This window comes from Physeter macrocephalus, chromosome 2, assembly GCF_002837175.3.
Source record: "Physeter macrocephalus isolate SW-GA chromosome 2, ASM283717v5, whole genome shotgun sequence".
Lineage (NCBI taxonomy): Eukaryota > Metazoa > Chordata > Mammalia > Artiodactyla > Physeteridae > Physeter > Physeter macrocephalus.
In genome coordinates, this window is record NC_041215.1 from 118,591,118 (window position 1) to 118,615,197 (window position 24,080).

The window sequence follows — 24,080 nt, forward strand, 5'->3', positions numbered from 1 at the left end:
TTTTTTTTTTTTTAGATTCCATATGTATGTGTTAGCGTACAGTATTTGCAGTGAGGTGGATGGACCTAGAGTCTGTTATACAGGGTGAAGTAAGTCAGAAAGAGAAAAACAAATACCGTATGCTAACACATATATGTGTGGACTCTTTTGATTAAAAATAACTCTATGCCCAGCCCAGATCAAAGAAGATGCATCTTTGCCCCCACACACCCCCAAGAGCACCCACTTTGAACCTTGTGGCCTTAGGATACCAGGAACTGTGCTGCACTTTACACGTTAAACTGAAGTTAATTCTCACAACCACCTATCACGTTCATACTGTTCCCTCCAGCTGACAGATGAGAAGAACCGAAGGTGTTTTCTATGGGACGGCAGGAGTCCACAAGGTCACTGGTACAAGAGAAGGCGACTATTTGAATCCAGGATTTCCTGTCTCCAAAAGAAGAAAGGACCCCTTTGGGTGCAAAAGTGTTCTGGTGCTCCAGTAGGCACCTGTCCTTTTGATGATAGATGGGCTGGTGCTGAGGGCAGACCTGCAGAGGGCCCAGCAAGGGAGCTGGGGTGGCTGTGACTGGCAGGATGGCTCTGGGAGAGGTCGGGATGTAGGGGTGGGTGGGTACAATCTATGTGTAGAAGTGGGAATGGAGTAGGTATGTTAGAAAGATTCTGGACTTTATTCCAGCCAGAGGAATGAGCAAATCTGGGTCATGGTGGGAGAGGTAGGGACGCTGCAAAGAGAGTCAGGGGTGAGATTTTATTTTCCACAAGCCTGCAGAAAGGTCCACATGCCACCTTCTTCTTTGCACTGGGTCCCAGGGAACTGGTTACCATGTGCAGCAGTACACCCTGCCCTTGAAGATGCCTGCAGTGCCTGGGCTGGAACCCAATCTGCTTCCACAGGTCTCCAGGGGAGCCACCAGCTGGTGTGTGTGTGTGTGTGAGGGGCTCCTGTGTCCCCTTCTGCAAGACTGTACTGTGATAACGAGGTCGGAGAGAGGTGGCATGGCACTGAGGGCAAGGACCAATTAGGCAGAAGGCACCGACCAGGAAAAGAGCACAGAGACGAGAATGTGCACGTCTGTGGGAGGAACGGTGAGTTGTCCCACTGTCCAGAAGGATAGGGACCAGCAGAAAGAGAAGGCTTAGATGGAAGGCTGTGGCTAAACTGAAGGACCCTTAAGAGACTAAGACCAGGATATTGAGATATTTTTTTCAGTAGGCAATAGGGAGCCATAGAAGGTTCAGCAGCAGAATGTCTGATGAATTAGGAGGTTGGAGAGTAATATCTGAGTTCCTAACGTGTGCCAGCCTCTTGACATATCCTTTATCCAGGTTTATACATATTCCTTATGTATCTTTCAACTAATCCTAAGAACAGCCCTAAGAGAAAAGTATTAAATATTTCCACTTTGCAGGTAAGGTTAGCTTGTAAGTGACAGTTCAGGATTGTAACGGACTGGGGGGCTTTGTGAGACTGGAGGTTGGGAGAGTAGTTTGAAGGCTATTGTCATATTTGGGGTATGAATAGCAATATCTGTAACTGCCGCTGAAGCCAGGAGAGATGTGAGGGGAGGATGAATGCTCAGCTCCTCAGAGCAGGACCTAGTGACAGTCGGTGTGGATGGAACGAGAGGGAAAAGTCACAGGATGGGGGGATATTACCCTGGAGAGAACATCAGCAGAAGAGAGAGTTTGGGAGAAGGGCTCAGTTTTCAGAAGACAGTCTTACTGTGATTTTAGAAACGTTGCAGAGGTGTGGGAAATGTTGTTTTTACTTCCCAGCTTGGCAGTACAGAAAGACAAACTAGAATAGAAGCTTCTCAACAATACTCACCTTCCCACGTGTAATGCATGCAATTGTTTTCCTATCCTATTCTCGTCTATTTCACGGTAGGACAGTGGGTGGAGAAAGGAAATGCTGGTTGCAACTCAATCATGCAACTGACTTCAGGACCCACAAATGAGGAGCGGCCTGAAATCTGGACAGGACTTCACAGGCAGCAAAGGGATGGGGGCTGAGCGGCAAGTCCTCATTTTCACTGCACACGATGTTAGCAAAGACGAAAGCGGAAACACATAGGCGAGGAGTGGGGCCTCCAGAGTGCCTAATGTGCAGAGGAATCTAGGGAGGAGAGCTTTCTGAAAGGTCACATGTTTTTCGAATTAGATCACCAAGGACCTTCCAAGGAACATTTTCAGTCGGTGGTGGAGGTGGAAACCAGGATGCACAACTGGAGTGGGCATGAGGAGATGAAAGAGGAAGTGCTGCCCCTTTAAGGGATATTAAAGACCTGAACACGCCTGTATCCAGAGGAGAGGGAGCAGGGGAGAGCACGTGATGGAAAGAGCCTGGCGGTGGTGTGTGTGGGCGCAGGGGCAGGGTGGTGGCAATGGATGAAGTGAAGTCCCAGCGGAGATGGAGGATGCTGGGGCAAGGAGCAGTGGTGTGGTCACTTTGGGAAGGAGGCAGATAGGAGGGAAGGGGAGAGACTAGGTAAAGACAGACATTTGCAGAAGTGAAGAGGGAACGATGACCGGCAGGAGGGGAGAGATGATGGCATGTGACTGGCTGACCCCAATTTTCTCAGTAAAGTAGGAGGCAAGGTCATCTGCTGGAAGGAGGTTGGCAGCTTGATGAGAATGGGAAATGTTGGAAACAGATGCTAGAAAGCATCCACAAGCAAGGAAATGAAAGAAATTCTGAATAGTTGGAGGACCTGTTTAGATGACTCAGTCTGTGAAACCTGTGATTTGCTGGTTTCCCGACCTCTGTTCTCTCCTATCAGATACTTTCAGAGTGGGGCCTCCTGCTTCTCCCCAAGGTTGCACACTGGGTTCCATCACCCTGAGGGCAAGAGAAACATTGTTGATGCCCTGCTAAAAGGCCAAAGAACACAAACGATTATGCCCCCAATTTTTTAAAACAATTTTGCCTCTAGACTTTCCAAAATAAGCTCCTTCTTTTAGATTTCTGATTCCACTTCCAATAAATCTCTTGACATCACAGCCTAGCCCATCTGGACCAATCAATCAGCCCTTATCATCAGGCAGAACTTTTCTCTCCTTCCCCTCCCTGGGATTTGCAGCCCTGTGTGCACACTGGAATCACCTGGGGAGAGTTAAAAATACTGATGTCTGGTCCCGCCCCTAGTGACTGACTTAATTGGTCTGGGTTTGTGGACATCTGTAGAATCTGCCCCCCGTCCCCCCAGATAATTCTAACATGCTAGCCAAGGCTGAGAACTACTAAGCCCCTTGATACTCAAATTGTGGTCGGTGGACCAAAAGCATCTGCATTGATCTGGGTACCTGGCGGGATGCAGATTTTCAGGCTCTACTCCAGATTCATGGAATCAGATGCTGCAGTCCAACAAGGGCTCCAGGTGATTCATATGCACATTAAAATCTGAGAAGCTTTGTACTGGAGATCTAACTTCTTAAGCCCTCCCTCCTGCCCTGTATAAGATCAAAAAGGAGGGTCTCAGAGATCAGGCCTCCTTGACTCTAAGCAGCCTGGCAAACAGCTAATGGCTGCTTTCTCCTAGAGTGTGAAAACAGTCACCCATCAGCCAATCAATCAACAGGTGCTACCCAACTTACAGCAAGTAGGCACTGAGTACCAGAGTTATTGTCCTGGGGTGTATTAGTCTACAGTGTAGTGAGCTGGAACATTCTTATAGGGTGATCGACTGTCCAGGTTGGTCTGGGACTGTCCAGGTTTTAGCACTGTAAGCTCCACATCTTGGGAAACTTATCAATCCCCAGGGAAACTGGAATGATTGCCCACCCTATGTTAAGTAACATTGAGTAACATTTAGAACCCCTGAAAACTATTGTCTAATTGTTTGCTGGATGCCCCTCAATTCTGGCCTGTCTGATGTCTACAGGTTTCTGCCTCTGATATCGAGAAGGTAAGTCCTGGAGGGCAGGGACGTTGTCTGACTCTCACTGACAAATTCCCAGGGCTGGGAAAAGGATGGACTCACTGTAGGTGCTCGATGGTTTGAAGGAGTGACTGGGAGGGTGACATGCCAGCTACTGAGATGGTTAAAATTGAAAAGTTTCATAAGTCTCCCCTCCCCCACTGTATTAGTCTGCTCAGGCTGCTATAACAAAATATCATAGGCTGGGTGTCTTAAACAGCAGACATTTGCGGCTCACAATTCTGAGAGCTAGAAGTCCAAGATCAGGATGGTTAGGTTTTGATCAGAGCTCACTTCCTAGCTTGCAGATGCCACTTTCTCATTGTATTGTTACATGGCAGAGAGAGAGCCAGCAAGTTCTCTGATATCTCTTCCTACAAGAACACTAATCCCACGGTGAGCCACCCCCCCACCTCTTGACCTCAGCTAAATCTAACTACTTCACAGAAGCCCCATCCCTAAATACCACCATGTTGGGGGATAGGGCTTCAACATAAGAATCTGGGGGAAAACCATACAGTGCATATCACCCACTTTAGCAGAAAGGGGGAAATGTTGGTCAGAAAAAAGAGATTCTTTCCTTGAGTGAATCCGTGAAAGTATTCAAATACCTAATTGGCCTGGGTTGCATTAATTACATTACCTTTTTGAGCCAGGCATGGTGGGTGATACAAAGGTGAATGGGACACATGGGACAAGCTCCTTTGAGCTTGCCTTTGACTGGAGAGAAGGAAATGCAGGAAATGGAGGGAGGGGAGGGCAGGCAGTCCATGGTGAGTAAATGCTATGGGGGCACAGCCAGAAAGAGATGAGGTATAGGATGGAGGAGGTGACATATGAGGTAGGGCTTGGAGGAGGTTAGGGTTTGGGCAGATAAAGGAAGAGGGAAAGGATGTCCCAGGCGAAAGAAAGCCTTTGAATGGAAATCAAAAGTCAGAGAGCCATGGGGTGTATTTGGGGAATGGCAGGCAGTGGGGATTGGCTGGAGCATCTGATGGGAAGTAGAGGCCATGAGGATGGAGGCTGGATGGAAAGTCAAGTCCATATCCGAGGAGTCCTTGATTGTTACTGTACTGAGGGCATTTAACTTTTTTTTTTTTTTTCTCATGACAATAAGAAGCAGGAGAGTGAACTGCTCAGAACTCCTTATTATGTAGAGTCGGGGGTAGCCTGGATGTTTCCCCGGCTTCCTTACTGATAGGAGTAGATGTAGGGAGGAGGCAAGCTGGACATGCTCAGGGGCCTCTGGTCCTCACCCTCCTGTCTCCTGACCCTCCTCACAAGTCCTCCTTTCGCATGTCAGACCACCGCACTATGCCACACCCCCTCACCTTTGCAAGTGCCTGGTGCCCCATTGCCACAGGTCTCTGGTGAACTCCTGCCCGTCCTCTTAGCAGCAGCTGGAGGTTCTTGTCTATGAAGCTGCCCACCTCTGACTCCCTCAGAGCTGCCCCTTCCCTCTTTCCTGCACATGTTGTAACTAGACCATCTCTCCATTGTGATTTTTACAACAATTTGCTCGCATACTTACTTCTCTCCTGTTTGACTGAAAGGCCACTGAGAGAAGGAACCACATTTATTTATCTGTATTCGTAGGGCTGGCACCATGCTTGGCACATCATAGGTGCTTGAAAAATAGCTGCTGAATTGAATTATGTTTAATTAAAGAGTAGAAAGAGCCCTGGGCTTGGAGTCAGGAGCTCACAGTCCAAACCCAGCCCCACAAACCAACAAAGGTACCTGACTTTTCTGAGTCTCTCTCCTCAACCATAAGGGGAGTAAGGAATGATGCTTTCTATTTCGTAAGTTTATCCTGAAAGACTCTATTATATTCCTGGAGCGTGATAGCTGTACTTCTGGCCATCACACCTACCTCACCCATAGCTACTTGTTCAGAGTCTGGTGAGATCATAGAGGGGCAATATGAAAAGATCGGATGTCGGGCTTCCCTGGTGGCGCAGTGGTTGGGAGTCCGCCTGCCGATGCAGGGGACACGGGTTCGTGCCCCGGTCCGGGAAGATCCCACGTGCCGCGGAGCGGCTGGGCCCGTGAGCCATGGCCGCTGAGCCTGCGCGTCCGGAGCCTGTGCTCCGCAGCGGGGGAGGCCACAACAGTGAGAGGCCCGCGTACCGCAAAAAAAAATAAAAAATAAAAAAAGATAGGATGTTGCTGCTGCTGCTGGGGGTCCCGCTGCCTGCCCGACATCACCAAGTGCAAGGGAAAGGATGTCCTGTGCATGTATGAAGCAGAAATGCAGTGGAGAAGGGACTAGAAAATTGATCAAGAAATTGTTAACATTATCCAGGAGGGGGTGGATGCTTGTCAGTGGAGGGGAGGCAAGAGCTACAAACAGGATTGTGCCAAGAAGTCAGAGCAGCTGCCCAGGTGGCCAAGGGGCACCAGGACCACCATCATGACTTGCGGGCCAGGATTCCGCTAGACTTCCCCTCTAGACTGTGAGCTCCATGAGAGTTGAGGCCTTGTCTGTTTCGTTCATGGCTATGTTACCTGCACCTTGCCCGGTGTCTGTGCCTCTGACAGTAACACTGACACATCACTTACTCTCTTTGGGCTTCCATTTCTTTATCTCGTAAAAGAAGGAAGGTCCCTTTCTCAGTGTACTAGTCTATGCTGTTAACATTTTCTAGCCTGAGGGTAGGTAGTAATAATGCTGATGGCAATTTTGGAATGATCATTTCCAAAGGAATCAAAAGGCAAACATAATACGTGGGTGCTGTGTCTACCAGAGCTCCACGGGGATGAGCAAGCACAGAGGACTGGGAGAATTGGGAGAACTGGGAGAACTGGGAGAGCTGAAGGTCTGGGAAGATTATGGGAGCTGTGCCATGTTGATAACATTTTCTTTCAGCTCTGGCCAGACAGTGACCTCCAGGTGAGGGACCTGAAATGAAAGTGTGCCTGGGTCTTAAATGAGATGTTGTTTGCCACGCACCTTGGAGGGGCCCTGCCAGGTTTAGAGCTCCTGCGACTCTGCACTCTCCTTTGTCAACCTCTTGCGCCCCTACAACCTGAGGTGGGTGTTACCAAGGTGATCACCCACGACGGAGGGACCCCTGTGTCCTCGCTCCTTAACTGGGCTCAGCAAGGCAGCCTCTTGGCGGAAGCAGGACTGGGTTAGGCCGGGACCTGCACAGGTGAAGCCCCAAGTTGAGTGAGGCTCACAGCTGCTGTAGCTGATGCCCTGGGGTGGCAGACACGACTCTAGGGACCAGAGTACAGAGAAAGGAAGATGAGGGAATGCTTGTGTATTGAAGCAAACTGGACTTTTGGAAAAGCTTCTCCTTCTGCCTGGAATGCCCTTCCACTCTCTCATCTGGGTCAGCTTCAGGGCCCTCATAGCTATCTCCTCTTGTGAGAAGCCCTCCCTGATCCTCAAGTCCGTGCACCCAGAGCACTTTGCACAATTCTTAGTCCTTTACGTCCAGCATTATAATGGCCCCATCTGCAGTTACAAGACAGTAAAGCTCCTAGGAGACGGGAGCTGTGGTCTAGCTCAACTCTGCTGAGGATTCTGTGGATAGCCAGAATCCTCAGCACAGTCCTGGCAGAAAGCAGCTGCTCAATAAATATGTGCTGAATGAATGAACTGGAAATTTTACACCACTCTTGTGGGAGAAAGATAGAAGAAGTCGATATCACAGTTTCAATAAAATCCACCTACTGATTTTTACAAGCTATCCTGTGGTCTGTGAAGCTAAAAAGACATTCCTTTGCCTTCTTTTTTTTTTTTATAATTTATTTTTTGGCTACGTTGTGGCACATGGGATCTTTCGTTGCAGAGCACGGGCTCCTCATTGCAGGGTGCAGGTTTCTCTCTAGTTGCGGCACGTGGGCTTCTCTCTAGCTGTGGCATGTGGGCTCAGTTGCCCCGCGGCATGTGGGATCTTAGTTCCCTGACCAGGGATCAAACTGGCATTCCCTGCATTGCAAGGCGGCTTCTTAATCACTGGACCACCAGGGACGTCCCTCCTTTGCCTTCTGTAACAGAACCTAACTTTAAGCAACAACACTTCAACATAAAGGGAATTTGGGGTGGTGTTCAAATACACTGCAAAGAGGACTTATGTTTTATAAAGATTGTCAGCAATAAAAGTTGAAATATAAATTATAGGGTTATCCCCCAATTCACTGGAAAATTAAATTAACCACAAATGTGTCCCATTCCTCCCCATTTTCCCTCCCTAATCTCTTTCATTCTCCAAACATCCTGATAAATTACCACTTTACTACAATACGTTCATCTGTTAGGAAGTGAATGAATGAATATTTTTGTAACTGGTAGAAGGGTGGAGAAGGAAATGTCTTCCTCCTGTGAGGGGCAAATGTCTTCCTCCTGGTATTTCCCATCTTAGCATTTTCCCTTCCATCCACTTCTGTAGAACCTGGTTTCTTACCTCTAAAAATTAGGAAAATAAAGTTTGCTCTTTCCTCCCTACCAAAGGAATATGATCCAGTGCCTCTGCATGCATTGGAGGGTAAGGAAGCTTCTGGACCCACAACTGAAGCTTTCAGAGACAAACTCAATTCAATCAACTAAGAGAGTTTTTGTGGAGTTACTATTACCAGGTGGGTGGCCCCCAAGAACAGTCAGACCACTAGGCTGCAATTACAGAAAGTCCAGGAGGACCAAACCCAGAAAGGCTGGCACCGAGCGGAATAGCTTCTAGAGAGGAGCTAATGCACCCCTCCCCCGTCTGCACGGAGCCCACACTTTAATCCACCCAGCTCTCTGAGGAGAGCGATTCTGGGTCTTAGAGCAGAAGGGTGATTAGAAAAGCAGTGAAAGGCAGAGAGGATTAGGCTGAGTGGAAAATGTTCCTGATGAGGAGAGTGAGGGTAGATCTCGGATAGCCTTACCTGACACGCACTTCCACCTGGAGAATTCCCCCTATGCGGGCCCTCAAGGATTAGCTTCTCTGGCGATCGTTCTCTAGCTTTCCCAGACATTACTAGTCACCGCCTGTGAGGTCCTTTAGCACAATGAATGCAACCCTGGTCCAAGGCACTCATCATAATGTCATCTCATGGTTGCTTCTTAGCATGCTGGGTTCTTGCACTGGACTCTGAGCTGCCCATCTCATCTCCACATCCCCAGGGCCTGGCACTGGGTGTGTTCACTCGATGTCTGTTGAGTGAATGGTCACACTGATCCTTTTGCTGCCACCGAAACAGGTGGACCAGAAACGAAATGGACAACAGGATAATTTCATCTCTAAATCATGACCTTTGGGGACGGACCATCCCTTAAGAGGTCATCAAATTCATTCCCCTCACTGAGCAAGACTGATGAAGTACCCACTGGGGTGTACTCTGGTCCTGTCTTTGGCTCTGGCCCTCAGCTAGCTCCACCTCCGCTTTTGTAAAACCTGTTTAATAACTGTCTTTTTTTTTTTTTTTTTTTTTTTTGCGGTACGCGGGCCTCTCACTGCTGCGGCGTCTCCCGTTGCGGAGCACAGGCTCCGGACGCGCAGGCCCAGCGGCCATGGCTCACGGGCCCAGCCGCTCCGCGGCATGCGGGATCCTCCCGGACCGGGGCACGAACCCGTGTCCCCTGCACCGGCAGGCGGACTCTCAACCACTGCGCCACCAGGGAAGCCCAATAACTGTCTTTTCATAACATTTAATTAACCAGACAATAGGCCATATCTTTCTATTACAAAAATTTTCAAACAGACATAAAAATAGAGAGAATAGTAGAAGAAAGCATGTACCCAATCACCCAACTTCAGCATCTATCAACTCATGACCAGTCTTGTTTCACCTCTAGTCACTGGATTATTGTGAAGCAAATTCCAGCCATCATGTCAAATAAACACGTTTTTTAAACTTGAATTGCATTTGTAGAAATGATGAAAATTTATTTAAATCATGTTTTGGGAGGGAGGAGGCGTAGAACTTTTGAAATCATATCACATACATCTCCAAAAGCCTCAAACTGATTTTTTTTTGCAGACAAACACTTAACGGATGTCAGAAGTAAGAAACAAGCGATTATTGTATAGAATGTCAGTCCTGACTTTGCAAGGACCAGACCCCGTGTGCATTCTCTGGAACAAAGATGACCGAAAGGCAGGAGCAGCCGAATGGACCAGCCCCCTCAAGCACCTTTTTCTTCTGTGTTAAATAGTTTCAGTCCACGTGCAGACACGTACCCACTCGCTCGCTCTCACCCACAGACACACACACACAACAGGAGTGGACATCTCTTCACTCCCACTCACACCTGCCCTCATTCACCTGCAGCTGTCTGGTTTGGGCAGTTGCTTTCTGAACACATTGGAGAACTCAGCGCCTCAGCACTAGAAAGCCTCAGCTTTCTTTCTAAAGTAGCACACTGCTTCACGGAGGCTTAAGTCTGTGGCTCCTTGAGGGATGGCCACAGGATGAATCAAATATACAGCCCACATTCACTCAGTATGCCAAAATGCTCCTTTTGGGATGTCAAGTTAAGCAGTGTTAAAGAACACTGCATAATGGCCAATGCTATTTATGCTGATGATTATGAACTCTGTTTATATGCTTAAGATCCCGTGCTGGGAAAACATTCCTGCCCACTCAATACTTTTCACTGCTCAGGTGTCACCCTGTCAATCTCAGAGCACTTAGCACACAGTACTTATAGTTGGGGAAATGTGTGAGGAATATTTATCATCCTCTTCAGACAGAGGGGTAGAGAGAGACCAGAAAGAGAATGAATGTTTATCTGGAGTCCCCTTCATGTACTATGGTAGGTGTTGTCTCCTCAAATTCTCACAATAATTCTATGATGCATTTCTTTTATTGGCTCCATGTTGCAGAAAGAAGACATTGAAGCTCAGGGGATTGAACTGATTTGCCCAAAGTTGCTTTTAGCTGCTAAGTGCTAGAGCCTGGATTCTAACCCAATTTTTCTAACCACCAAACCCATGCTCTTTTCTCTATACTTTTTTCTTTTTTCTGTACTCTTTTTTCCCCAACTTCTCCAAGTATGAGAAACTACCCCCCATTTAAATTATTTTTAGTTTTTAACTTTTCATTTTGAAATAACTTAAGATTCATTAAAAAACTTATCAACGTAGCTTCCCATAAACCCTTCACCTTACTTTTCCAAAGGTTAACATCTTATAGAACCATAATACAATGACCGAAACGAGGAACTTAACATTGATACAATACTATTAAGTAATCTATACACCTTATTTGAATGTCACCAACTGTCTCACTAATGCCCTTTCTCTGGTCCAGAAGCCAATCCAAATCATGCATTGTATTTAGTTATCATATCTCTTTGGACTCCTCCAATCTAGGACAGTTCCCCCTTCATTCTTCATCTTTCATGACCTTGACATTTTGGCTGGTTGTTTTGTAGAACGTCCCTTAATTTGAATCCCTTTTAATGCTAAAAGAGTTTCACAAACTCTCAAATGACTATAGTTGTACTTTGAGTATCTGCTCCTTGAGAATATAATTATTGACAAGAAGCTGCACTAAAGTGAAGGATGCTTTTGATTTTGCTCATCACGATGCCTTCCACATACATTTGAAAAATTGTATGTATATCTGTGAGATAATTTTTATTTACTATACTGGCAATGCTTAGGTATATTTCGTTTCATCTACCCCTGTGATATTTTGGAAGTTCCTCCTGAGGTCAGCAGCCCACAATCATACACACATCAAGGCAGAGGTTCTCAAAGAAAGTTTGGAGAAGACCACTGAGAGTTGGTAGATCAGATAACATCAAGAGCTAATGTTCACTGCATCTTTGAGAATTTATTGTGTATTTGTACTCTATTCTTTGCCAGGAGTTTTGCATGCATTATATCATTTGAGCCTCACAAATAGTACCTCTAAGACAAGTACTTTTATTAGCATTCCCATTCTACAGTGGAAGAAATTAAGATTTCGAGTCTGTAAGTGACTTGCCCAAGGTCGCACATCTACTGCACAGCAACACTGGGATTTGAACACAGTTCTGCTTGGCTCTGAAAGCCCCGTATTCTTATCCACCATGCATGCTAATTTTCTCCAAAAACATCTCTGATTTTTTGCTTCCATTGTTCCTATGTCTGGAAAAGCCTTCATTTCCTGTTTTCCAAATTCTTTCCCTGGTTCAGTCTTTAAGGCCTAGTGCTAAGGACATTCTTCTAGGGAGATTTCTTCTGGTGGAAAGAGAAACTGGATTTATACAAACCCCAGGTACTGCTCCTCCACCTGATAAGGCATAAAAGGGGACAACAGAATTAGAAGGGACTTGGATATTCCTGAGTACAACCTCTTCCTTATATAATAACAATAACTACTACTATTTATTGAATGTTTACTGTGGGTCAGCAGTGTTCTAAATGTTGGGCATGTGTTATCTCATTTAAATCCCGCAGCAGCTCTAAGAGGGAGGTACTAATACTGTGGAGGGGGAGACTTCTAGAGCTCACCCACATCTGGATTTCCTCTCTTTCCAGGTACCTAGGAGGATGACACTCCCCACCCCTGCTGCCGTTAGGCAGAGCTATGTTTCTAGATCCAGCCAAGTTGTAGGCAAGTGTGATGCGCCATTCCAGAGCTGAAGCACTTCATTGTTGGTATTCAGTGAGCTGTGAGGAAGCGAGCTGTGCACCATCTGTTGCCTTACTCTGGGACTCTGGGGCTTCCCCAGAGAGGCCCCTGATTGGACTTTGCTCAAGAATACCCTCTGAACATAATTCAGGAGTGGGAATTGATGGTGGTATTCGTCAGGGAAATTAACATTAGCTGGGCAATGTCTTAACACAATCAAAGTTTGCATCTCTCCTTCATGTCACAGTCGCATGGTGGTTAGACTTTTCCATCTTGTGGCTGTCCCATGTGAAACTTGTGGCTCTCAGATTGCGGAGGCAGGGATGCAGAGGGATGCAAGAGGCATCCCTTCCTGCCTCTGCCCTGAGTGACACATGTCCCTTCCTTCTTAGTCACATGGTCCTGTGCCCACCCAACTACCGCCCTCCCCTCTACCAGTGCCCACACCTCTGTTTCTTATATGTCTGGGAACCTCAGGTCTGGTGGAAGCATTTCTCCTTCCTATTTGGCTTCCTCCTCAAACTGCTGCCTAATAAACAATATTACTGTGAAGGAGTCACCTACTTCGGAATTGTCAAAGCTAATGGTTAGAAATGCAGATTCCAGGGCACCACCCTGGCCCAGGACTCTGCATTTTCCCCTTCCTGACGCACTTCTTGGTGCCCACAGATGTCACAGAACTATTGTAATGTGTGCAGCCCAGGTCAGTGTTATCCAAACTTCAGTCACTTACACTGTTCGACATATTCATACTATTGTTTTCTTCAAACATAACATTTTTCCGTAAATGTCTCATATTTTTACTTCAGCAAATTTATTTCTAAAGGAGACTTTTTGTCACTACCATAAGTGAAACACCGGTATCATTAACCATAAAAAGAAGAGACAAGTTGTGCTAATACAATAGAATATTATTCAGCACTAAAAAGGAATGTACTATCAAACCATGAAAAAGACGTAACCGTAAATGCATACCGCTAAATGAAAGAAGCCAATCTAGAAAGGCTGCATACTGCATGATTTCAACGATATGACATTCTGGAAAAGGCCAGACTGTATTGCAGGAGCTCAGGGGTGGGAGAAGAGGGATGAATGGGTGGGGCACAGGGGATTTTTCGGGCAGTGAAACTACTCTGTGTGATACTATAATGGTGGATACATGTCATCATGCTTTTGTCAAACCCTTAGAATGTACAACACCAAGAGCGAACTGCAGTGCAAATTATGGACTTTAGGTAATAACAGTGTGTCAGCGTTGGTTCATCAGTTGGAAAAGAAGCACCACTCTGATGCAGGATGTTGGTGGTGGGGGAAGTAGGGAGGAGGGGCGAGAGTGAGTATATGGGAACTCACTCAGTTTTTCTTTGAACATGAAATTGCTTTAAAAAATAAAGTCTGTTAATAAAAAAGAATAGACACAAACAGACGCAAGCAAAACAAGATTAACAGATTCTCGCTAGATATTGCTGTATGTCCAAAGGCTCTGAGCCTGGTGCCTTCTCTCTTTGTTTGCAGAGGAGATTGACAAGCAGTTAGAAGGGTGTTAAAGACATATGATCTCTTCAATGAGATTTTCTCCTGGACATAATCATAAGGTATGAGAGCGAAATGAGAAGAGAACTACATTCTCACTTGAGGATCTATGTTATTTAACATCGTGTCTGTCTGGGGTATCCATCCTATCCCAGCTTTCAGAAACACTAGTCGAGGCACGACCCTGAATGCAAACACCTCGCTGTCACATGTTGAGCGGGTTTTTCCGCTGCCACCTCCTCAACATGCTTCTCCGTGTGCATGGCCTGCTCCTGGCCTCTAGGGCCTCAGGGTCCAAAAAAGTGTCTTTCTGCACAGTTCCTGCCAAGCAGAGAGTGTTGCTTAACAAAGATGTGTCAGGGACATGGTGGTGATGGAGATGGTAAAGACAAATATGTTAGGAGTGAGGGACCCAGGCAGGAGAGGACAGAGGTTCAGCAGAGTCAGGCAATGAAAGACAGAAAGTCAGCCAAACAGGGACACTGGATCTAAACGTGCATCCCTGACGGTCAGCCACCAAAACAGCTGGGGTTTACTGTGGTCAAAGCACAGCCTTAATCAGAGTGTCTGATTTTTTAAGGTTGTAGTGAGAGAGTGGGGTAGAAAAGGCAGCAGTGTAATCTGGGGGCCCCACTCCAGGTCTCTGAGCTACACGAACAGAATGGGATAAATATTGTTCCCATTTAATGAACAGCTGCTGTGTGCCTAGAACTTTTTTTTTTTTTTTTTTTTTTTTTTTTGCTGTACGCGGCCCTCTCACTGTTGTCCGCGTGCCCTGCATCGGCAGGCGGACGCGCAACCACTGCGCCACCAGGGAAGCCCCGTGCCTAGAACTTTAATCCCGCCCACTCCTTATGACAAGTGTTCAAGCTCAGTATTTTATTCCTGTTTTATCAACAGTGAAATCTAGGTGCAGGGAGGTTAAATAAGTCACACAAGATCACCCAGCTGGGAAGGGCCCAAATTGTGATTTAAATCCATGTCTTTCTGACTTGAAATCCCATGTTCTTCCCATCCTTCTGAAATTGTACGAGAAAAGATCTGCTCCTGGTCAAGTGGTCGCAAGCCAGGATAATGATCACTGTGATTCCGAGAACAAGAATCATTGCTACTTGTCATTATAGAATCAGAAAAGGAGGTTGGATGGGGTGAAAGGTATCTCAAGGGATTGTCCATATCCCCCTTGCTTGGCATTTTAATTTATATAGACACATACATACACATATGTGCCCATGTACACACAAGCAAATATGCCTTCTGCTACGTGTACACTAGGAACCAAAGATAACTCTATCAGTGTGGGATGAACATGTACCAGGATGGAGGGGAAAGGATCAACAAATACTGAATCCCTACTGTATGCAGAGCCCTATGCTAGCCACCAGGGTGGTTTCAGGAGGCTTCTTCTGGAGAAATTGATGTTGATTCCCTTCAACCACATGCAGAGTAACCTTTCAATAAAGAAGGAAACTAATTTGATCTGTTTTCCTCAACACCTCTGAGCACAGGCCCTGGAGATATTCTCATCTGAGCAATGAGAATTGCTCTGGGTGCAAGACTGGGGCTTGTGTGTCCCCTTTGTGGGCTTGGATCACAGAGTTGGACAGAGCTTCTATTCTCAGATCCCCTTCTTTGCGGACAGTTTGCGTCTACCTAGAACTCAAATTATAACTTATTCAATTTCACCTATTTTGTCATGTGTCGGTCATTCCCACGTGCGTCCCATTTTTACTTTTAACATACACAGAGGGAGGTATCAAATGTGTACTATATGTAATACTCACAGAGTCTAAGTGACTCTATCTTACATATGATACTTCTTGAGAGGGGGATGGTATACAGTTCAGCCCGCACAGTATTCACTTGCCAGCTCCTTCACATCCGGGCTCACTTCCAACTTGGCTTCCTTCTCATCAAACAAGAAGCAGCTAGCTCATTCCCACACTCCTTTGAGTATCCCCTCCCCGTCAAACCTACCCCCCTCCCCCAACTCACAAACCACAACTGGGCTTCTCCAACGTACCAGCTGGAAAAAAGAGCAGAGAGAGAGAGAGTGAGAGAGAGAGAGAGAGAGAGAGACAGAGAGATTGATTCCCAGTATCTCTCCTTTCTTCTTCCAGGCTCTTTCGAAATGCATATTTCACTCCTGCTCTACTGGCTTTATTACGTAATTCTCTGTATGGGGGCCTCAGCTAGAAGCCACACCCAATCAATTAGCCAACCACCACAAACAGATGCAGTCTGGCAAGTGAAGAAGGATTACTCCAAAGTGAACACTGTGCAGAGGATCTACAGACAGTTGAGGTGAGAATCACTCCACCACTGTCAAGACACCAGGTGTCTCCCCTCCTCCAGTCCCTAATTCTGTCTGTGAATGACAGACAGCTTCACTCAACACTTTATTCACATGTATGCACGTGCATGTGTGTGCATGTAAAGAATAGATAGCTAAATATGGAAAATAGCCAGGGATCCAATGGTGAGGTTTGAACATCCTTACATCATATCCCAATAAAGTATTAGAGCACTGGTGAGAACCCTAAGGAAGTGGTCCTTGGACTTTCCAGTTTAAATAAGACCAGGACTGGCAGATGTAGCAACTGAAAACCTACAGCGGGAAAAAAAGTCTCAGATGGGAAAATGAAAATAGCTCACTCATGACTTTGGGGAAGGTGTGGCAAGTGTGCTTCCCCTTTCCTGGGATGGTTTTGCATCCTAGGTCCATGATGGTATCTGTTCCCTGCCATTCATGAAATGCTTGCTCTCCTATTGTATGTGCATGGTGTAAATTCAGGATTGCAGCAATCATGTGCTTGCCAACAACTTAGGATTTCTATAAACACAGGACAGAGAATATTCTTTGTGATTTTTGCTGAAGATGCATTTTTCCATGCCATGTATTATATACACGGGAAATAGATATTCTTGGACTAGATGACCCCTTGCATTGGAAGGGATGCAGACCCATCTCTTTGTGCTTAGATTAAAAATCTCTCTGGACCCCAAGAAATCTCATAACGAACCCCAAGTCTCAAGCTCAAAAGGGATCTTGAGGGTCACTAGTTCCAGTTGCCCACTTGAGCCCTCTTTCTAAGGCAGCCTATACTATCTTGGGACAGCTTTGATAGAAGGTTCTTTCTGATATCAAAACCCAAGTTGGCTTCCCCAGAGATTCCATCACTGGCCAAGGCACTGCCCTTTGTGATTCCACAGAACAGGTCTGCCCCTTCTTGCGCAAAACACACGGTCAGCATTTGATGCCAGTGAATATTCTTCTCCATTGCAGTCTCTTCTCCCCAGTTCCCCTACCTGTGGGGCTGCCCACTGGGTGAGCTCTAAAGGCTCATTCATTCAACAAATAATTATAGAGCGTGAAGCAAGTGCCAGGAATTGGATTGATGAGCAAAGACAACCAAGTCATTGCTTCCAGGGATCTTACAGTCCCTTTGCCGTACCTCCCTTAGACCCAGGCAAGAGGGCCCCTTGCTATAGAAGGCTCCACTCTGGCCCTTCTTCAGCTGCATGCTTCCCATAGGGTGAGGCGCCTACAGGGTCAAGGACCCACATCCTCCTTCTAGAACATGCTTCAGTTACCTGGAGCCCTGGAATGCCTGCCTATTCAGCCTTGAGCCTGCTCCCAAAGCCTTCATGGTTCTCTTTCTTCAGAATCAAAGGGAGAGGGCCAAGGGGAAGCTCTTTGGAGGTGGTATAGATAGAGCCTGGACAAGCCAGTGAGTGTACCCACACATGTATGGCCAAGGCTTATTATGGTGCAGGATGGAGCCAGCAGTGGAAAGAGAATCAGATCAGAGTGGCCTGTTGACCAAGGGCCAGATATCCCCATTTGGCTAGTACAGAATTCAGAGGACTCTAACAGTTTTAAATTCACATCTGTCTTCCAGGTTATTTTGAAGGTATATTTGTCAGGATAGAAGGATAAAATGCACTTTGTTTAACAGTTTGTTAGCTGGATTTATTACTTTTAAATATTTTGGTCTATGATATGTGAACCTCCATCCATACTCTTGCCCTGGGGTCCATAAATGTTAGGGATGGGTCTATTCTTTGTGGATACAGAGATTAGTTAATTCATCACAGAAAGAAATGTAAAATTGAACCATATTTCTAAGAAAAATAATATACCATTTGGGTTTCTCCTAAAATGCTCTGCTTGATCTCCATTCCCAGGGTTCTCCTTGCATCTTGGGGTCTCCAGGTTCCCTTGAGCCCTGCAAAGCCCTTCTCTTATTTTCTGAGATCCCAAAACACTGACTAAAATATTCCACACTACTCTTGCCCCTTCTGAACTCAGAGTTTCAGGGAAATGAACCCTAGGAAGAATAAGAGAGGCAGACCAAGATTGTTAATCTCTTCCAGACTCATTTCCTGCTTTTCATTAGGTCCAAAACAGATGCCCCATCACTACACCGCCATGGTAGATTCCATCTTTGTACCCACTCCAGGGGCTCCACAGCTGACCCAGCCTGGGAGGTGGTTTCACCTCTTTGTTAAGGTATCCGTGTGTCTCACATCTCTTCCGCTTCCAGCTGTCTAAACTCAGCCTAAGTCTATTTCTTCTCACTTGGTCTGCAGCAGCAGGAGAGAAACCTTCTCTGACTAATTGGGGAAAAGGTAGCAAATTCATCCACTTGTCTCTCTGAATAGGCACCCCACACACTAGCCGCTTTTAAGCATGCATCTCTTTCTCGTCCCCGATATTACTGTAATTCACCTGCGACTCACCGTCTGTGTGTCCTTGATCTCTCTAAGCCTCTGTGATGTCTGGGTTAGATTGTGAAACTCCCTGAGGGGGCAGGGCCACATCTGCCCTGTGTCTCCAGACCCTGCTCAGCAGAGCAGCCCACATAGGTAGGCACTTAATATAGACTTTTGATGATGGAAACAGAAGAACAGCACTCTGTCTAGAGCATTGTGAGGGGGCAAGAAGCAATCTACTACCACAGACAGACCACGTCACAGCAGCCCTCCTGCCAGACTGGGAGCTGGGGCACACTTTTTCCTGTTAAACAAGGTGTGTGGGAGGGGCACTCTCTCTTGCCTCTGAGATAACAACAGCAAACACTGTGACAGCATGGCTCTAATTGTGTTGACTGATCTGACGCTCAGAATAACCTTATGAATTTGGGGACTATCATTATTATCCCAGTTTTCAAATGAGAAACCTGAGGCACAGAGAAGTTGTGCAAATTGTTCAGCCCTCAAACTGGAGTCATCTGACTTCGGAGACCTCAGCTTACCCACCACGGCACATGGTCCCTTGACATGAACTAGTGGAGCTTCAAGGAGAAATGGAGAGTGAAGAGTTGCCGACCAGGCTCTTGTCCCACCCTCTCGCAGATCCTTGATCGACTGACCCCTGTCCCACCTGAATGACTGGCTGAGGGGAGGAGAGTGGCTATTCAGTCAGCTGTCCAGCATGGAGCCAAGTTGGTCCTCAAAGCATTTGTTCACACCCATCCCTCTCCCTCCTCTTATCTTTTCTATTTCTCAAACATGCTAAGCTTGTTCACACCTGGGTCTCCTCCACCTGGAAAACTCTTCCTCTAGACCTATGTATGCATCGTTGGGTCGTTCTCATCACTTAGGTGTCAGCTCAGATGGTACATTCTTACGGAGGCTGTTCCCATTCACTCTGTGTAATGTAGCTCCCAAGCCCTCCCTTTCATTCTTGTCTAACTCATTTTCCTGTTTTGCCTTCATCACAGCACTCAACGCCATCTGAAATCACTTTATTTGTCTACTAGTTTACTTGTTTATTTCTGCATCTTCACTAGAACTTTAGGTTCAGGAGAGCAGAGACCTCATCTGTTTCGTTCACTCCTGGACACTCGGGGTCTGAAACAACATCTGGCATGCTGTAGGTACCCAACAAACATTTGCTAAATAAATGCATGTGTGAATGAATAAGTAGTAAGTCCTTTATAGATATGTACAAATATGGAACTAGCTGGATCCTTCAGTTTCCTGCCCCTCACCACATACATTTCAAGCCATTGGCAGGAAGAGACCAAATTTTCAGTTTGGGCAGCCTTTTAGCCCCTGGAGCAGTGGCAAAAGACTGGGGAGCTGTTCAGTTCCTTTGTCTGGGCAGAGAAAAGACCAAGACATTCAGCTACTGAGACTGCAGACTGTCTGCCCTCCATTCAGGGCCACGTGTGGACAATTGCTGGACAGCTCCCTCCTTGAACAGAAAACAAAATACTGAAATCTCAGTTTTTCACTTTCTGTGTCTGACTGTCTCTCTCCCTCTCTTCCTTCTCTAGAGAGTTTTCCCCACCTCCTCCTCTTTGTCTCCCTTCCTCATTGAAATCCTGTGAAGAAACACAAGCAAAAAGTGGGAAAATGTGTTCACATCTAACACATGTTACTCTTATTACTAATAACACAATCCCATTAAAATCTCCTGGCTGCTGCGCAGATAAAGCAAACTCCCAAAGTATAATAATCATATGCAGGGAGCGCTTGATTCGATCCAGTCTGAGTATCAACATGACCCCCTATCCCTCCCACGTAATAACAGAGCCCATTCCTTTATTGGTGTTAGCTTTTTTTTTATTCCATGCTTTATTTATGACACATTGTAAAAATAACAAACAAGAAAGGAAAGCTGCTCACCTCCAACCAGACCCTGTATCACGTGAGGGTATTTCACAATATGCCTAATAATCCTTTTTTTCCTTTTATTTAGCAAAATACTGCTTTTCCATGAGCAAAATACATGCCATTATGTATTAATCACTTTCAAGTCATTTTCAGGTTCATTATCTGCCGGATCCTCTCAACACATTTATAAGCAAATGAGGGGAATAGAAAAAGGCTCCTCTGAATCACAGAAGTTGGAAAAGGGGCTCAAGGGTATAAAGAAATCTGAAGAAGTTCACACAACAGGTAAATATCGTCCAGAACGGGCTCCAAGTCCTGCTGTATTCTAGAGACAAGGGTGTTCTTGCCAGAAGCCACACTCCCAGTGGCCCCTGTGACATCCTGAACCAGGGCACATGGAAGAAGAAAGAAATAGCTTAAGAAGTTAGGAAGCTAAATAAGTCCTTTTTTTTTTTGAGAAGATGGGGCTTCTGATTGGGGCAGATGCTGACCGGAAGCATCCTAAAGTGAAGCACAATTCTTGTTCTCAGCCCCGCCGCTCCTCCTTGTGTCTGTGCTGGAGGGCCAGCACTGAAAGAGGGGCACAGTGCAGGCACCCCGGGCCTCCTTGCCTAACAAGAGTCCTTGGCTCTGGGCTGCAGTCCAGTTGGGACTTCAGGCAATCCTAGTCACAAGAAGGAGGAACCCAGCCCTCAGCCTCTCAGAGACATTTATTCACACTGAGATCAACATCACCTCCTCTCATAATGCCCAGGCCATGGCCCCAGTCATCGTCTGTCCCTGAAGTGCCCTGCCCATGCTGGGCAAAGACAGAATGAATGAAAATGTCAGTGAAGCCTGACTCTCACAGAGAAAGCCTTCAACAGGAACCAGAGCCACTCAGAAGCACCAGCATGGCATCCTGCTACACCATCACTTGTCCAAGGAGCACCAAGAAGTCTTACCCCACTTCCGGGAAACTAGTGAAGAAGTGGCTGATGTGACCACGTAACCCTGCCCAGGGGGCAGCTGAGTGTTCTTTCACCAGCATCACTAACTAGATCAGATTTTCAGGTGAACCTTTCTGATCTGGGATTCTGTGGAAAGTGTTGCCACAATTCATGATTCTAGAAGAATGTGCACATACTATCCAGCACTGCAGAAACTAGATTGAAAGTGGAGCTAGAGGGGGTGGGGTAAGTATGTCTGTGAAAATCTGAATGAATGTGGTATAGGGAGAGCCCTTGGCCTTGGGAAGACTCTGGTCCATAAGGTGCTAAGCATCTCCTATCCTGGCTGGGGAGAGTTTAAGGGACTTTCTAAGTTTGTGTGCTTCAGGGCTGAGAAGGGACATAGTTAGGACAAGACTCCCTACTTCCTTCTCCATATCCCTTACATTCACTCTCGCCCTACTTCCCTGCCTGCTTTCAACCTAGAAAAATTGGAGTCTGCCAAGAAGTGTCATAGCAAACTGTATAGTCTTCATGAACTTACAATCCCTCTCCATTTCCTCCTCGGTGACTGCTGAGGATGTCAATATACTATGGGAGGGGTTAGTATCAAAGTGAAGGAACAGGCATAGGCTTGCTGAGGACAAGATCTGCACACACTATCAGAGAGGGAAGAAGTCTGAATCTGGAACTGAAGATGGGCTGGGCAAATGTCACTAACAAAAAATCAGATACAAAGATATCTCGGCAACAAGCATGAATGTACCACCAAGTTTCCTCATTTCACCCCTTCCACCTTCTGAATCTTCTACTCTGAGGATGCTTATGGAATTTTTGGATGGAATTGAACATATTCCAATTGAGCATTGGAAGGAAAATGCAAAAATGGGGTACAACTGAGCCACCAAACAGGCTCCGCCAGGCACCAGACACACCTCTTGGGCAAACTTAGCCCCATGAGACATCATTGAGGAGCCCTTAAAACTTACAGTCCTCGCACTAGAAACAGCACAGTGGTTCCCCGGGGCAAGTAGGCATGTAGCAACCTGCCAGACCTGGATATCCCAGAAGGAAGCAAGAAAAGGGAAAAAGGGTCTCACCTGTTCCGGCCCCTGGAAGCAGATGCGGCAGAGCGGGGTTCTCATGCCACTATCCAGGCTGCTGCCCAGCGAGTAGCGATCCTCAGCCTTCCCCTTACAGAAGTCATCTGAAGAGGCACTGCTGAGCAGCGAGGCAGGTGGCTCTGCGGCTGGGCCACCCCAGTCATCTTCCACTGAAGGTGGCAAAGGTGGCAGAGGTGGCAGGGGAGGGGTCTCCCTGCCCACGCCTTCTCGAGGCCCCCTCCAGCCTGCCCGCCCCCCGGCACCCAGAGCCGGAAGGGTGTTGCTGGCTGCCACGCCGGGGGGCTGGGGTTCGCCGTGCATGGGCAGGGGCGCTGGAGGGGGGCGCCGCAGGAGGAGAACCTTCAGGTCATTGAAGAGCATGCGGCAGCGGCACTTGAGGAGACCCTGGTGGCGCAGCATCTGGGGGGCTGGGGAGCACAGTCCACAGCGGTACCAGGCACAGCAGTACCACCACCACCACCAGGGCAGCCCACTCTGGGGCATCAGCATGTGCCCGGTGGAAGCAGAGAGACCGGTAGGGGCAGGCGGAGTCTTTGCAGAGGATGGGATCGTTTGAGGGGGTCCACAGTGTATCTGTGTGATGGGGGGAGGCTTCGTTCTCACCGGCTCCTCTTACCTCCCTTCCAAGTAGCAAATAAATTGCCCCCAGGACCGTCGACTGTGAGCCACTGCTTCTGAACTCTACCTGGAAAGCCCAACAACAGCAAAAGTTTTCTTGCGCCTCCACGTCTACCCCAACCTTAAGCTTTGCTCAGAGTGTCTCCTTTTTGCTCTTGACCTGGTGGCACTGGTAGGGGCAGGGGGGTAGAAACCAATAAAAATGTTGAGGATGGGCTGTCAGGGCCTTGAGATCAAGGTCTAATTGTTAGAAAGTTCCCCAGGAGAGGCTTATTGGGTTTTTCTCAAATGCCTAGGCAGTGGGAAATCTTTTCTTTCATATAAAAGGGTGGGGAAGGTTATCAATAAAATTTGGAGTGGACTGAGCTGGGCTTAGGGCAAGCTAGCTCCGTGAAGAATTGAAGACTGCATGTGCTAGAGAGAAAAGATAGTTTTCCTCAGGTAACGGGAGGTCGGTGGTGAGGGGGTGAGGGAGGTAAGGTGGGGAAGAGAGGAGGTTGGGAGAACTTTTAATTCTCCTGGGCAGAAAACTGGGGCAATTAACCCCCAGAAGCACCAGAGTTACTTTTAAGAGAGGGGGGGGGGGTGGGGGTAGGGAAGGGTGAGGCGGGGGGGGGGGGGTTGGGGGTAGGGAAGGGATTCAGGTGCAACCGGGCAAGGGGCTTGTGCTTTGCCTTCGCAGCCAAAGGGCTGCACAGAAGAGGGGAAAGCCAATTAGGAGAACAGAGGTGGGAAAATCAGGGACTGCGGGGGGGTAGGGGGGGGAAAGAAAG

General features: G+C 47.1%; 2 protein-coding genes across 2 annotated transcripts in view; one reads left to right on the forward strand and one right to left on the reverse strand.

Annotated features, from left to right (window-relative positions):
- MARCHF4 (membrane associated ring-CH-type finger 4) overlaps positions 1 to 23,178 on the reverse strand; it is a 106,117-nt gene extending 82,939 nt beyond the window's left edge. The window contains exon 1 of the mRNA XM_007104075.2: positions 22,666 to 23,178. Coding sequence (XP_007104137.1) covers positions 22,666 to 23,178 — 513 coding nt within the window. The remainder of the gene's footprint in view (positions 1 to 22,665) is intronic.
- SMARCAL1 (SNF2 related chromatin remodeling annealing helicase 1) overlaps positions 1 to 24,080 on the forward strand; it is a 285,071-nt gene that overhangs the window by 226,881 nt on the left and 34,110 nt on the right. The window lies entirely within an intron of this gene.